Raw genomic sequence first — 17723 nt, 5'->3', positions numbered from 1 at the left:
AAATCAAGTTTATACCATTTGTTATCCAAACGAAAATTACATTACTTATGACTAATGCTTACTAAAAAGAAATTATGTAAATTCACATTGATTCAAAATTAATTATATTAATGCATATTTAAACACACAATAAAATAAGTCAAAATTAATCAATTTTTACAATCTAAATCAAACCAAATCGATCAACAATAAATTGATTCAGTTAGAAATAATCAATTTTTTAAAAAAATATTGTCATATTTCAATTTTTTAAAACATAAAAAAAATACATGATTTCATCTCAAAATTTAAAAATAAATTTATTAATAAAAAAGTGAACATTCAAATGTAATTAAAAAAGTAATATAAAAAATATGAAATTAAAGTAGTTCAACAAAAATTAAAGTAATTCAATATAGTTGAATAATGAGTACCAAAAGAGATAGTGTGAGTGAGTGAGGGGAGGAGGTGCCACATGCAACCCTAGGCATGGTAAGTGGTGACACTAGGAATCCTAGGTAAATCCATACGGGACAGGATGTCAAGTGACTAATGTTAATGTGTTATTAATTAATAATACAATAAAATTATGAATAAAAAAAATTAGTTTAGTTTTTATATTATCGTCTTTGTAAAATACAAATCCGTGATCTGAACTAACTAAGGTTGAATTTATTTAATTTAAATCAAATTTGATTTGATAAAAAAATTCAAATTAATTTAATTAATTTGGTTTGTATTGTTAATTTTATCGGATTATTCAAATCAATAAAAAAATTCTAATATAAATTAAGGAAAACTAACATTAAGTATTTGGTATTTAAATTATACATGTATTAAAATGACTTCTATATATAATAATAACTTATGATTATTATGTATTAAAAATTTGATATAAATATATGTATACTCACATCAATATATTCGTACAGTGATCTCACTTTAAAAACAACACTGCATGAACCCTTTATCATCTTCAATATTTTAACATTTTCTTTTTCATGGTTTTTCTATGTTTTGTGAAAGGAACAAAATTCAAGCTTGTGATCTCATGGTTTACGCCACCAATATTTTAGAAGGATAGAAATTCCTAATGGGACTTGAGGTTTTTTTCTCAAAGATTATAGTAACTTTGTTGTTTGAGATAAGAAAATAACTTAGGACATGACTATAATGATGTGACTTGATAGGCAGACAGTTGGATGAAATTAATGTGTTGGAATGAAATTTTATTATAGTGAAGAAAATATTTGAGAAATGAGAAATATTAGAAGTTTCTAAGTAAGAGATTACATATATAATTGGTTTTTTTTTACTTAATACAAATTTTAAGACATCGTTCTTATTTATATTATTAGTGGTTCTCCCTAAATTAATTAATGGTTACAATTTTTTCAAAATAAATTTAATCTAATGACTACAATTCTACAATTATTCTCTGAAAGTATCTTTTATATTTGCAAACTTAATCACACATTTTAGATAATTCTATGTACAAATTTAGAATTATCTTCTAAAGAGATTATTTTAGAATATGCTTGTAGAAGTTATTTTTTTTTATACAAATAAAACCTAAAATCAAGTTTATATTTTAATACTCTTTCTTAAGCTTGATTTTGTTACTCCGATCAAACTTCTCAACCTAGTAAGGTCTTTTTTTCTAATTGGCTTGGTGAAGATATTGGCTACTTGATCATGAGTCTACATGTACTCCAAATGCACATCCTTTCTTCTGGCAATACACACTCTAATGTAGTGGCAACACATATCAATCTGCTAAATTTGATCATGGAAAATGGGTTATTAACTAAAGTTATTGTTAACTTGTTGACCACAAAATTTTGGTCATCTCTTCTTATGACAAACCCAACTCTTTCAATAGATTTCGTAACCAAATTTGATGGCAAACATGAGGTAGCAACATGTAGAAAAAGTAACAATTGATTTCTTTTTTGACATCCATGTGATGGTATTATCTCCCATAAAAATATAAACCCAATTGTGTTTCTATGGTCATCCACATCTCCAATCCAATTACTACCATTATATCTAACAAGTTCATAATTATTAGAAATAGAATAGTATAAACCAACATTTGTTTTACCTTTAATGCATCAGCAAATTCTTCTTGTTGCATTCAAATGAATGGTTTTTGAATTCTCCATGTAACAACCAACAATTCTAACCACATACAGAATAATGGACCTTCTGCATGTTATATATTGCAAACTTCCAATCAAGTTTTTAAAGAGAATAATGGATCCATATTCCATTGGTGTGTCAAACCAAATTGAAGTCATTCATCTTGATCTTCTTATATCACCTTTATACAACAACATTCTTAAACTATGAAGCACCAACTCTGACATAGACACCTCACACAACACAAACACAAACACTGAGACACAATTAATATCCCAAAAGTAGGATATGGGAACACAACTATATATATAAGCTTTACAATTTTTATATGATAATGACCTTTGAAATATGGACCATCTTAAAAGTTAAAACATCGAATAATTCTTATGAAAATGAGCCTCAAGATAGATTAAAAAAAAGTACTATGAGTCTTGCAAGATTTATAAATAAGCTATATTTTTATTTTTTTTATAATAGAATATTACACTACTAGAAAAATGGAAATTAGAGACGGAAAAAATCCGTCACAAAATTATTAGTGACGGAATTTGTGACGGATTTTGAATCGTCACAAAAAATGGCGTCACAAAATATTTAGTGACGGAAAAATTCAGTCCGTCACAATTAGTAACGGAAATATGTCGTCACTAACTAATAAATTTTCTGTCGCAATTTGTGAGGGAACGCATTCGTCACAAACTATGAGGGATTCAAAATCCGTCACAAATTGTGAGGGATTTAAAATCCGTCACAAATTGTGAGGGATTTAAAATCCGTCACAAATTGTGAGGGATTTAAAATCCGTCACAAAATCCTAATTTTTTATTTTTACGAATTTTTAAATAAAAAATAATTAAATTATTCCAGATTTATTAATTATACAATATATATTATTTTCACTTTTTATTTCTAATCTACAAGTATTAATTATTAATTTTCAGACAATTGGCACTTGGCAGTGGTAAGATTCGAACTCCTTACCTCTACTCATTCTAACCTTAACACTCATTCTCCAGCCATCTGAGCTACCTTATGAGAATAATATCAAACATCATTAAACATCAAACTAATAAATTTAAAATAGATTCATAATTAAAATCATAATATAATTTATTTTAGAATTTTTATTTTATTAAATTAATTGAAAATTAATTATATTTTATCACTTTTTAATCAAGTGAATGAATGATAATGAATTAACAAAATTTTTAAAATATATTTTAATTGAAAGTATAATTTTAATAAATATTTGAATATAAAAGTATTTTCATAAATAATTAAATGAAAAATATTTTAAAATTTATTTCTCTCATAACACCACTTAAATAAAAATTTTCAAAAAAAACTAAACTAATATTTGTTTGCGTTATTTTTCCAAAAAAAAATAAAATAAAAAGAAAAGATCAAACCTTTTGATAATTAAGTCATCCAAAAATTAAGACCAAAAAATAATGTTGATTGGACCAAACTACCCAATACGTACGAACTGAGTTCAGTGTGATATCCTCCACCAAAAAAGAAAAGGACAATAGACTCCGAAACTGTAATGCATAAATAGAATTTGAAAATTAAAACAATTTATTCGAATTCAACTTTAATTCTAATACTTATAATCCTTTAACTAATTTTTTAATTAATAAAAAATATTATAAATAATGATTTTTTATATAATATTTATTAAAATTATACATGTAACACTTAAATCCAAAATAATGATCAAGTGCCATAAATTCTCCAGCATCAACTATATATATATATATATATATATATATATATATATATATATATATATATATATATATATATATATATATATATATATATATATATATATATATATATATATATATATATATATATATATATATATTATTTTTACATTACTTGCATTCATAGATATTGATATGCTATATTAGAGTCACATCTTTATTAATTTATTAAGGAATGTTTTTACTTTCATATATTATTTTATAAATTATATATTATAAATTATCATAAATATTTCTTAAACTAATTATAAAAATTAAAAGAAGTTTAAATAAATGCAAATGACAAAATCCTAATTTTTTATTTTTACGAATTTTTAAATAAAAAGTAATTAAATTATTCCAGATTTATTAATTCTAAAATATATATTATTTTCACCTTTTTTTTCTAATATACAAGTATTAATTATAAAGTGTATTATATAATATATATAATACATTTTATGATTAATTATATATATTTTCACCTTTTATTAATTATAAAATATATATTAAATTATTCCATTTAGGTGTATTATAAAGTATGATGATAATATTTTTTATATATTTATTGATAGACTTAATTGTACATTTTATTAATTGATCAAGCACAATGAATTTTCTAGCGTCAACCATTATATATATATATATATATACATATATATATATAGTTATATATAATTATATATCATTTATAAATATACTTTTATATATTTATTTTTAGCTTTTTTAGTTAAAATGGAATTTAATATTGTATTTTTATAATTTCATAAGTATTTTTAAATTAAAAGTTTTTTCCTAATTCATATTTTAATTTCTTATACTTCAAAATGACAACTTATTATTTAAATTAATTCATTTCTTATGTTTTAATTTTTAATCTTTTGATGAAAAAAATATTTTAGTTTCATAATTTTTTAATTATTTTTTAGCAAAATATGATTTATTTATACATAGTTCTTAAATATAATAATTGTGCAGTAAAATTTTCTATTTTGAGAGGGATACGTAATCCCTCACAGATTGTGATGGAATTTGTGACGGAATACAATTTTTAAAAATATTCCGTCATAGAATCCGTCACAAATTGTGAGGGATTCAAAATCCGTCACAAAATCCTAATTTTTTATTTTTATGAATTTTTAAATAAAAAATAATTAAATTATTCCAGATTTATTAAATATATAATATATATTATTTTCACCTTTTTTTCTAATATACAAGTGTTAATTATAAAGTGTATTATATAATATATATAATACACTTTATAATTAATTATATATATATATATATATATATATATATATTTTTACCTTTTATTAATTATATAATATATATTAAATTATTCCATTTAAGTGTATTATAAAGTATGATGATAATATTTTTATATATTTATTGATAGATTAATTGTACTTTTTATTAAATGATCAAGCACAATGAAGTTTCTAGCGTCAACCATTATATATATATATAACTATATATATATATATATATATATATATATATATATATATATATATAGTTATATATAATTATATATAATTTATAAATATACTTTTATATATTTATTTTTAGCTTTTTTAGTTAAAATGCAAAATAATATTGTCTTTTTATAATTTCATAAGTATTTTTAAATTAAAAGTTGTTTCCTAATTCATATTTTAATTTCTTATACTTCAAAATGACAACTTATTATTTAAATTAATTCATTTCTTATGTTTTAATTTTTAATCTTTTGATGAAAAAAATATTTTAGTTTCATAATTTTTTATTTATTTTTTTAGCAAAATATTTTTTATTTATACATAATTCTTAAATATAATAATTGTACAATAAAATTTTCTATTTTGAGAGGGATACATAATCCCTCACAGATTGTGACGGAATACAATTTTTAAAAATTTTCCGTCACAAAATTATTCATTAAATTTTGTGACGGATTTTTGTGACGAAATATTTAGAGAGGAATTAAAATCCGTCACTAAATTCGTCGCAAAATTTGTTTTTTATTAATGACCCCGTTTGTGACGGAATTGTTAGAGACCGAAATTTTTCCGTCACAAACTCTAAAAATAAGTAGTCCGTCACAAAAATAAAATTTTCGTCACAAAAGTCGTCACTATTAGTGACGACATTTTGTCCATCACAAATTTTCGTCACAAATTTTAATTTTTTTAGTAGTGAGATAAGTGTTTAGCTAAGAGCAAGATTCGACTCACTCTCTAAGTTCGTGTTCAAGTCGTGTTAGAAATGTGTTAAAGTTGTGTCATAGAGGTGTTCAAACCAAAAGAATGATATTTTTAATTTTGACACGATGTAGATGTGTTGAATACATGTCAAACAAGTGTTGTGTCATAAACGAGTTAGACTGTCGACACAACATTTTGTAGATGTATTGGTACTACATAGCTCTTGAGTGATGATGATGTCTATGTCTTCTTTCTTTACTTCAATATTAAGGTAGTAAGAGATGAGACCAATGTTAGTCATCTCAAACTCTTTCATCATCTCTTTCTTAAACTCATCAAGCATGCTTTGATTACTACTTGTAAAGATCAAGTCATATACATTACAAAAGCCCACAATCAAAACATCAATATTTTGATCTTTGATGTAAAATTCATTTTCATATGGCACTTAATGAAGTTTCTCTCATGTAGGTACTTGTCAATTCGACCATTTCAAGCTCATGGAGCTAGCTTGCGTTAACCCATAAAATGCCTTTTTAAACTTTAAGACTTTGGCTTTTTTACCCATCACTTCATAGCCTTGAGGTTGTTTAGTATAAACGATCATCTTTAACGCCAATGTTAAGGAAGACAAATTTTATGTCCATGTGATGTATCATCCAATTGTATTAGGATGCCAATGAAAAAATTAGTCTAATAGCTTCTAGCCAAGAAACGGGATGCAAATATATCATCATAGTCAATACCAATTCTTTGATCATAGCCTTCTACCACTAATGTTGTTTTATATAATTTGACTTTTCCTTTAGCATTCTTATTTGCTTTGTACAACTACTTCACACTAATTGTCTTGTGCCTTTTTAGAAGTGAAACTAGCTCATATGTGTCATTTGTTAATTACTATGATTTCTTCATCTATAACATTTTCCAATTCTTGTTCTCTAGGACTTCTTGGAAGTTCATGGACTCATAATCAATGAATAGGCAAAAGAGATTGAGATTTTCTTGATTTTGAATAATAAAGTTCTTGTAAATTCTTGAAGCTTTGAACTCTCTCGCGTGAGCTCTCATCCACTTGAGAATTTTCAATTTGTTAAGCTAGTAGGGTAGTAGGTTTCTCTCTTGCTTGGTTTTATCCCAAATTTGTCTATTCCATCATCTTCAAAACATGAAAAGAAGTCGTAGTCTTCATCACTTGGTCTCTTATCACATTCTCCCGTCTTCATTGAAAATGACGTCTTGACCAATGATGATCTTCCCCATATTAGGGTTGTAGAGCTTGTAGATTTTGACTCAGAGTCATAATTGATGAAGATATATTTTTTTGTTTTTGTCATCCAACTTGGTTTTTTTTTTAATCATTTGATATGTACACATGAGCAATAATTTTAAATATTATTAGATGTGAAATGTCAAGCTTTCTCCAACTTCATACTTCTTATGATATTTTTCCCCCACACACTCCTTGTTAGAGACTAGTCGGAAAGGTAAACTATTCAAGTCATTTCAACCCCAAAACTCCTTTGGTAATCTCTTTCTCCTAATCACGTTCCTAGTCATGTCTAGGATTGTTCTATTCTTCCTTTTTTCCACTCCATTTCGTTGGGAGGGGGATGGGGTCTCGACATTATTAAGAGACATTGAATTCCATGATCTTCACAAATACTTTTGGAATTCATTTGATGTGACCTTTTTTCCACAATTAGATCTCATGAATTTGATCTCAAAATCACTTTCTTTATAAACAAAGGCTTTGAACTTCTAGAAAATTTTTAACATCTCTAATTTATGCAAAAAATACGCTCATGTTTTTCCTCAAAAATCACAAATGAAGAAAAGGAAACAATTACCCTTACTAAGTGAGCTTGTCTTGATCGAATTGCACAAATCCATGTGTTAGTTCTAGCCGCTTTTGAACTCTTGAGTTAGATTTTTTTAGAAAGATTTTCTTGAATTGTTTTCCAAGTATACATCCTCCAAACTTGATCGACTTGATCCGGGTGACTAATGCAAGGTAATCCTTTCACCATTTTCAACTTTTTGGAGAAAAATTCCAATCCTCCAAAATTGAAATGCCTAAATCAAAGGTTTCAAAGCCAAGATGCATCTAATACACACTTGATACATTTTGCAACATCGTTTTGAATGTTGAGCTAACATTCTATTTCTTGCATTATCTCTTATAGAAAGATTATTGTCTTTTAAGTCTCTCAAAGAATTGTCCCATGCCCAACATATTTCTTTTTTATATTTGACACATAGTAAACTTTTGAGAAGAATTCATTCTTGAGATACCTTTTACCTCTCTAGAATTAATATAATAATTAAAAAGAAATTTTTCAATAAAAAGAAAAGAAAAATTTTCTAAACTTTTATAATATCCTTCACAAAAAAATTCACATTATAACCACTAGTTGGATAATCAAATAAAATCAAAAGCCAATATAGATCCTATAATAAATACTTGACACTCCAAAGGCCATGTCTTTAGACATAAAATGTCACACTTCATTATTACTTTAAATGTGATGTTTCTCTCTCAAGATATGTCCACTCACTAGATCAACAGTGAATAACAAAAAATCTCTAAATACAAAAAAAATGACACACTCCAAAATAATTTTAGTAAAAATATTTCTTTAATGGAGTGATGATTTATCATGATAATATTACTTTATCTCAAGAAACAAAACTATAGAGTACAAAACTAGTAAGAAAACGATAAAATAGAAAAGTAATTAAATAAAAAAATATTTCTTTTAAATTTTAAATTATGAATATATTTTTCTAACGTCAAATTTGACTGGGAGATTTCATGTATATGTTTCAACATGGAATTAGCATGATTTCACTATAGTACCAAACTTAAATATCATCCAATGAATGATAATTAACTTATTTTTTCACATACCCCCAAAATATACTTAGAAATACTGTGAAAAATTTCCCTTCCATGTATCTAGAAAGAATATCATATTGTTGCTAACCTAGCATTTTATTTTATTTTATTTCATGTTCCTTCCCTGACGTGCTTCCTTTGCTTGCATCAGAGCTTGACAACGCAGCTGCCAAATATTCGGTGCATGTGCACCGAACTGAACTAGAGCATTAAATTGGTCAACATTAACAGGGTAAATAGGTAGGGTAGGGTCAAAGGGCTTGATCATTCACGAAAACTAATGATAAAAATAAACGAAAATTGATTCAAGTTAATGAACATATGAAAGGGTCATGTATTCAAGGGAGAGGTTCATGTATCATGAGATCATACATTATACAGATCTTAATATAATGTGTTCCGCAAGTAATAATGGCACGTGACAAGCACATGAAGCCACATGTAGTCCATGTGAATACGAACAGGGTCCACGCCCCATTGCTTCACTATGAATGAAGAATGAGAGGAATCTAAAAGTCCTAAGTGGGACGATTGAACATGTCACAAACCTTTCAAAATCAAACCACGTTGCCTTTTAAGACAGCAAATATTGCAAATTATTTTAATTTTTTAAGGCATATTCTGGAAACACGAAATCTTGCAATGAGATTGCAATCTAAGACTACAAAAGGAAATGGCAAACAAAATCTTACAGTATCGCTCAACCTTAGGAAAAGAGAAGAGTACATCAAAGCAAGATACCGAAACATAGTATTTAATTTAATTAGCCTATGCACTTGATAGCAAAGGAATCATAACATTTGACACACTATTTTTAATCAACTAATCTTACAAGGGAGGGGGAAAACACTATATTATGACAAAGAAAAAGGACAAATTTATGCAAAAAAAAACCCAGCCAGCACACACATCATATGAAGGGAAGTATATTCAACATTCTCCCCCATGTATAATACAAAGTATTGAGGGAAATGTGATTGTTGCTGAACTCTACTATGTTGAAATGAATAATGAGTCAGCTTTGCCTCTAATGATGGCCATGAGGTGGTGGTGCTGCCGCAACATGTGGTGCTGGTGGAGGGCACTGGTAGCATTTAGCAAAAAGCCCAAATGAGTGGATTTGCCTTATGAAGTTGGTCATGCTGGCCCATCCTCCAAGCCCAAATCCAATCACGAAAACCCATACCACAATGAATGCATTGAGGACGTACATTGCAGTCCAGCTTGGCATGAAGAAAGGAGGCTTCTCTGCAGCATTCTGCAAAATAAGAGGGGAAAAATAAAAGGAAAAAAGAAAAAGTTAGATAACTTAGGATGCTCCTAAACTACTGTTGTATTACCCAGAAAAATCCCAAAACAAGGGTCCAGCAATAATGCAAATTTGGAGATTTAACAAGATTTCCAACGGTTGTACGGAGTTAAACTAAGATATCTTGGGAGGCCCCCAAATACTGTGCTCAAATCCATGACATTTGTCACTTTCAACATTTTTATAATAAATTATTTTAAATCCTCTTACAAGGTTTTCTTCTTATATTTAACTCTTATTATTAAATAACAAAAAATAATGCTCTAAGATGAATAACTGGTCTTAAAATGTAAGGTAATTTCAGCCTTTGAAGAAAAAATTAATGATCGATAGTTTTTTATACTACCACATGTATCCTCTAGCCTGCTGAACTAGAAACTAATTTCCCTCACGTTAGTTCAACAAATATTAATTTCCATATCAAAAATTGAAAATATTTATCCCTACTTTCAGTATAGAAGTAAATCTCATATCATTGCTCTCTTCCCAATTTGAGTTATTAGGGTAAGAGATCAGTCAACTCCACCAGCTCAGCAAAGGCATAGTACAATACAATAATCCAACTGTAGCAAATAACTAAAAGAAAATGACCCACCACCAGCCTCAATACTTCTCGTAAATTTCCAAATCCACGCCTTAAATGCGTTTGTACATTTGCTGCTACCGCTCTCTCCCACTCTCACCCCACTCTCTTTCTCATATATGCTTTATCTCTCACTCTAGTTTTTATTTTTTTTAATTTATTCAGATATTCAAACTTAAGACCTTGTTCACACCACTATAATTTTTTTTCTGTTGACCCTAATGATATTCAGATAAATTTATCTTTTAACCTTTTTTCTTCTCTTCATTCCTTTATTTTTCTTTCATATCTTATCTAAACTCTGAAGACACCATCATTAATTGTATGTGCACTCAAATGTCACACATTAATGCTTTGACACATTAATGCTTTGACATAGGGAAGACAATTACACTTGGGTAAACTTATATACATTTTAACATTAAAATATGTGATTGTAACTATTTTATTTTAACACCTTATTGGTACAAAATATCTATCGGTTTTGCTAATAGCTAAATCTATGCCAAAAAAAAATCTTTTTACTCACTTTTAGTGGAATATCTCATTTCAACTATGTTTTTGTTTATTATTTATAATACATAAATTAAGATGTTATTTAAGAGATGAAGCTGAGTTTCACAGCAACACGGTGTTGTTGGATGATTGTGACTAATTTAGAGAGAGATATAAATGATATTGAAAATGAATGGGTAGTGTGAGAGAGTGATTAAAATGGGGGCAGAAGTGACATAAGAGGTGGGGTAAGGAAAGAGATGAGAAGATTTACCTGTCTGGCAGAGGGTTTTCTATAAGTGAGCATATGGGCTAGGGCAGGGATGATGTAGACAGTGAAGCTAACGAGGAGAGAGCCAACAGCTGAATTAATGGGCCCAAAGAAAGGAAATATTATAGCCAAAAACCATATTGGTATCACCACTGGCAACCGTGCAAGTGCCCTCAAACAAATGCTCTTTGTGTCGTGCATTCCAATCACCTTCTCCCACACGAAGTACAACGGAGTACACGCAAACCCAAACGTTATGAACTGCATTCATATTTACACACATTACATTTTCTGTCACTCACTAATACAAGTTTATCCACCACATGCATGCCATTGTGTTCAACAAAACTCTTCATCTCTTTTTTTATATATAGGAAATTCCAATTATTCAACGAATTATCCATTTCTTTTGAATGGTAGATTAATGGATTTTGCCGTTAGCTATTATTGTGCTGAACAATAACACTTATCATTGCATTAGACAAGATAAAGAAGGGGAAATGGCAACAGGGTTAAAGCTATAACAGTTTATAACGGGTGAGAAAGGATCCGGTTGGGTCCAGTTCGTCTTTGGACAACTTAGATTGAGATTTTGTCAAAGTCATTTATTTGAATCCAATTCAATCAAAATCCAAAATATGAGATGAGACTAAGTCAACCCAATATTTTAACATAATATGTTAATATTAATATTAATATTATGTATAGTTAAATTATAAAATAAAAGAAATATAAAAATTAAGATATATTTACAATATATTTTTTAAAATAAATAATATCATTGTAAATATAATATCATGTTATACAAATAAGATAAAATAGTATTATTATTAATAAATTGTTCAAAATGAAATTATAATTTTTAGAAGAATGTGTGACATTAAATCTAATCGGGACGACATGAAAAATTACCCAAATCCATCCTAAAAGAACAATGCATTACATTTAATTCTCTTCCAGCCGCACCGGGTTAGTGAGACTGACCGAGTCTTACTCACTCCTAATTTATAACATTTTTCTTTTGATTTAAATCTAGACAATATTTGTTTACTTTTCAAAAGTTTTCTCAAGAAGTGAAATAAACATATAATATATTATCTTAAATAAATTGAACTACCTAGGCCCACAGTAAAGTGAAGTATATAATGAATGGTTGTTATATTGATATATCTACGTAAAAGTAATGTTGATTAATGTGATTCTTTTTTATCATAAATTAAGATATGAAATTAATAATAGAAATATATGAACTTGAAGGCGCTATTCTTAAAATCAGAAAAAGAAAAAAAAAAGGTTAGAATAATATTTTTATATATTTAGTTTTACAATTAAGAGAAATCACAAGAGAAAAATTAGAAGTATGAAACAAAACAAATGATATTAAAATAATTATGAAAAATAATAGCTCATAAAAGTACGCACTTCGGTCTACAGAATCCTTAAATATGTTTTACTGGTCAAGCACTACTTAAAATATCTTGCAGTATTATTTAATAATGTATTGACGTATTCTTAAAATATACACTTAATAATAAGTAGTTACTGTTTTTTTATATATACAATAATAAATTTTTGTTATAGATATTATGTAAGGCTTTTTGGTTTTTGTATTTAATTTTAAATAGTGGCAGTAATAGTCTTATTGACTGTCCATGATGATAGTGAATTTTTTTATCTTGTTTTAAGGAGAGACGATAGTTTTTTATTCTATAGATAGTTAGGAATTATTTTTTCTAAAAGCTATTATAATGTTTAATAAATATATTTAAATTTCGTAAAGGTAAATTAGGGTACGGATAAAAAGGGATATTAAGGTAATAGTAAGAAAATCATATTAAAATTATTATGATAATATGTCAAAAGTAAAGTCAAATTTTAGTACTTTTAATATGTCCAAACCCAACTCAAAAGTTAGCATTAGTGGTCACTTATTTTCAGTTCGGTTGTTTTGTTTTGTTTGATATTTTCTAAAATAAACATAATAACTCTTTACGACATGACTTTACCACTTTTTTATCCAAAGAAAAAAAAAGGCATACACGTAGCTTACCTGGTGAATGAGCATGAGGATAACGGCGGCGTCACGGAAGCCAGACTTGGGGAGGAGAGCGAAGGCGTTGGAGTGGTTAAGCAGCATATCACCGAAAGCCCAATAAACGGCGACTGCTGACGGAACCGTTAGCGTAAAAACGTACAAAGTGGCCAGCAAGTAGATGTACTTGAACTTTTGGGGCTTCCACATGGCATGCATAATCTCTCTGCAACATTTGTCACCATTATCACTTTATGCACAAAAGATCTAGGAACATTAAACCACAATAAAATCATCATTGAATTTTCTATAAATGAAGTGGGTTATTAATATTACATCTAATATATTTTCAATTATTGGTAAATAGTTATTAAAAGTCTTAAAATAAAAATTATAAAAATTATGGGATACTATTAAGAGCTATTAAGGTTTTTGACTTCGTTGTACTTTGTTCGCGAACTTGTAAATTAACTACAGCTGGAACTTTTGTGCAGATAAGAAGTTAGGAACCAACCACCCAATGAAACTTTAATTTTTCATTATTCCAAGTTTAATTAATTTAGAAAGGACGTCCAGACAGAAAATAGAAATAATGGTCATTGAAGAGTGGATTTTTCCTAGAAATAAGGAGTTAATACTATTTTTGAAGCCAAAAAAAGTAACACAAGAGAAAGCAGTTTTTGCATGATTTTTGTTTTTGGCCATAGATCTCGAAATCCGAGATAACCGGCAAAAGCTGCAAAGAGAAGCCGTGTGGAAAAACAGAAGAAAACGAGTGAAAGATCATGATGGTGCTAAGGAAAAGGTGAACTTACACAGTCACAGCATGTCCTCCAAACGTGTATAGTATGTTAGTGGCTCCAGTGAAGTATAGCACTAGCTTTGTTGGACCCGAGTGCGTCACATTTTCTACCTATAAACATGATTCGAAAGAACTTGACCAATTGTTTCGTTGTTTCAATTCAAAGGGTATAATAAGATAACATAAAAGGTGTGGCTATAGACAAGTGGTTTAATTATCACCTGGCCATGAAGGATGGCTGCAATAGCAAGGTACCAAGCCGTGTAAGTGGTCATTCCAAGACCCAAAAATGACCAGATTCGGTAGTTGTGGAAGGATGGTATGAACACAGTGGTGGCACAGCAAGCTCCAAAAATATAAGTCCAAGTCCGTTTATCCAATTTGTCATTTATGTAATAGATGTTACTGTTTGCATCAAGGAAGCAACAAAAATTGTTTGAATCAGATGAAAGTCCAATTGAGGTTACTTCAAGTTGCCTTAAAAATCGAAGCAAAGGTCTTACCTTGCACATGCTATAAGCTGAATCACAGATCCAAAGAGGAGGAAAGTACAGTTGAAGGCTAGCCCCACTGCTTTCCAATATGGACCAAGTAACCCATCAAGGACTTCAAACCACTGAAATCCACAGCAGTGCAATTAAATTTGGTCACTGGTGGTGATAAAAAAAGGAGTCTTGTGAAGGAAAACACAACACAAAGACCAACCTGAATGACATGATTCTTGAAGCTGACGTTTTCCTTTTCCTTCCTGGTGCGGTACTCTATGTAGAGAACACTGATCAGATACGCAGTCCAGCTTCCCATGATTCCATAGAACACCTGAAACAAGATGCCTGAAAGCATGCCAAGTTGAGAAAAGGAGTATGGCAGTGTCAAGAGTACTTGAGCCACCTACACAAAAAGGGGAATTTCAGTGTTGAAACATGGACTAAAAAGACTAAGGTGGTTACTTTATGATGCTCTTTTTCTTGTTTTCATTCTTTGTTGGGAATTTAATTACTTGATTTGAAGCACAGCTGAACCATGCATCCCAAACAGAACCACCATGCCAAAGGATGCTCTTGAGGCTGAACAAGGATTGGTCTTGCCCCCTCTCTTCTTCCCTTGTGCTGCCAACTTCATGTTCTGTCTCGTTGAGGTTTGTGACTATTGCTTCCTCTGCTTGCTTCTGAGGCAACATTGTCTCCGTTACCCACAAAAGAAGTGTCTAAATCCTGGTGGATCTAAAATACATAAAAAGGACACTAAATGAGACAAAAACCATGATATAAAACGCAGCCCCAGAAAACGAAAGCCAAGAAAGACCCCAGATCCAGATAACTGAAAATTCCTTTGCAGAATTCCAAATAAAAAATAATAACAAAAATAGAACTTCAGTTCCCCCCCACCCCCAAAACAAATCCAAAAGAAAAGAGATGTGGGGATCAGAGAAAAGAAGAAAATTAAAAAAAAAATTGATAAGTGGGCACAGAGTCTTTCTTTACATAAGTTTTACTAAGAGAGCCAAAGCTGAAGAAAATCCAATCCTAAATCTGATACTAATACTAATAATAATCGCTTTATTTTTCTAGTCACCTTGGTCGAGATGTCTCTTTCTACTAAAGCTTGAAGGAAGAAAATTCAGATGAGAGATGCTCCTTTTTTTATTTTATTTTTTCCTACTTTTTTCTTTCTTAGTACACTGGCAGCGATGGGGTAGTGATGACTAAGAATCCCTTGTTCATAGATTGTGGCAGAGAAAACTTTAATAAATGCAAGGAAATTTCGAGCTTCGGTATCTGACTATACCCTGTGGAGCTTGAAAAATGAAAAACTGAGCACAATAATAGCCACCGCTTTAAAGCCGCCACCAATTGACACACAAAAAAATGCAAAGCGAAATCCCCCAGAGAGAACAGAAAACTCTGCAGGGTTACAAAGTTGGTGGTTTTTGTATTTTGGCTTCAGAGACTCTGATAAAATGAACTATATAAAAGACCCTTTTCGTAACTATTCAATCAGATATATATAAATGGAAGGGGGGTGCTTTTGTTTTTATAATATATAGCCAAAAGAAAAGTAGACCGTGAAAGTGTGAAGCAACCAAGCAAGTACTGTGTAATAATGCTCGTGTTGCTTTTTGTGGCTATCTTTTTTTCTCTTTGTAAACTCAACGGAGAAAGGTGGAGATGAGAGGGATGAAAACTCAATTCACCGATTGTTCCAAATTCTGATTCGATTCTTGGTGGTGATGAATGATGACACAGAATTTCGAAAATCAAAGGGACTGAGACGTTGTTCTAATCAGTAAGAATTGGAGTCACTGAATCAAAAGCAGCTTCAACGGCTAAGATAATAAATTAATATTCAAATTATTAATAATTAAAAAATTATACCCCACTTGATCTTCTTGTTTTAGATTTCATTTCTTGGTTTTTTTATACTCTTCCATATACAACTTACTTTGCTTATGTTAGCAAAATGGAGAGAGGAGAGAAACATCACATGTAAAGCCACTAATTCTCGATAAGCATTGTATAAAAAATTCAGGATATTTAAAAGTGTTTATTCCAACTTATAGGAAGTAATACATGAACTTGTTATAAAATAAATAAATAAAAATTAATTTATGTAGATTAAAGATAAAGTAATGTTTTTGTTGACAAAATAGTTGTTTTGAAAGGAAAAGATACCTAAGCTTGTAACATAAAGTTGAGACTGCTAATTAATACGAATGTAACAGGAGAAACTTGATGTTTACTCGGCATATATCTAGCTTTTGAGATAAAAATAAATAAATGCGATGTCATGTGCACCATTTGAAGCTGGATCGTATTTAAAATTTTAAACTATATGTACGTTGCAATTTTGATAAAATATTTAACCTTAAAATGAACTTTTAAAACATCAATTTAACCCATAAATTGTTGGTATGAGTGATGAAAAACGTAGTCAAGAAAAAAATTGTTGAGTAATTAGTCAGGTTTTTTTAACTAATAGTAATTATCAACAAAATTGATAGAAATTTTATATAAATTTTTATAAATTAGAAAGAAAAAAAAAACTTCAATTTGACTCCTCTGCCTCCCAATTTAACCGTAGTTGAATTTAACATGCTGCTTAGTTGTCCGTCTATGCTCCCAATCCTCAGATCCAAATCTCAGTGAATAATTAAATTATTTGAGGAATTGAAAATCCGAATTAAGTATTTGCCATTATTTAAAATTTGTTAATTTACATCGAGAAAGGTATTATGAATATGAGTATATATATTTAATTGATGGTGAATTTAATCATG

At 29.0% G+C, this 17723-nt stretch overlaps 1 protein-coding gene across 2 annotated transcripts; it reads right to left on the bottom strand.

Moving 5' to 3' along the window:
- Positions 1-9692: 9692 nt before the first annotated feature.
- Positions 9693-16688, bottom strand: LOC109808085 (auxin transporter-like protein 4). 2 transcript variants are annotated; one of them, XM_020370912.3, is made up of 9 exons: positions 16022-16688; positions 15447-15669; positions 15152-15337; positions 14950-15062; positions 14668-14851; positions 14460-14557; positions 13663-13870; positions 11616-11873; positions 9693-10212 (listed from the first exon to the last, which is right to left on the bottom strand). In XM_020370912.3, the coding sequence occupies exons 2-9, from the start codon at positions 15624-15626 to the stop codon at positions 9982-9984; spliced, it is 1458 nt and encodes a 485-aa protein (XP_020226501.1). In that variant the 5' UTR covers positions 15627-15669; positions 16022-16688; the 3' UTR covers positions 9693-9981. The 2 variants fall into 2 exon arrangements, with proteins under 2 accessions (XP_020226501.1, XP_020226502.1); XM_020370913.3 differs by having other exon boundaries at positions 16235-16688.
- Between the last annotated feature and the right edge of the window lie 1035 nt (positions 16689-17723).

Source organism: Cajanus cajan, chromosome 3, assembly GCF_000230855.2.
Source record: "Cajanus cajan strain Asha chromosome 3, NIPB_CcT2T_4, whole genome shotgun sequence".
Classification (NCBI taxonomy): Eukaryota; Viridiplantae; Streptophyta; class Magnoliopsida; order Fabales; family Fabaceae; genus Cajanus; species Cajanus cajan.
Note: the sequence above shows the minus strand (reverse complement) of the source record. Positions and strands in the feature narration are given on the sequence as shown.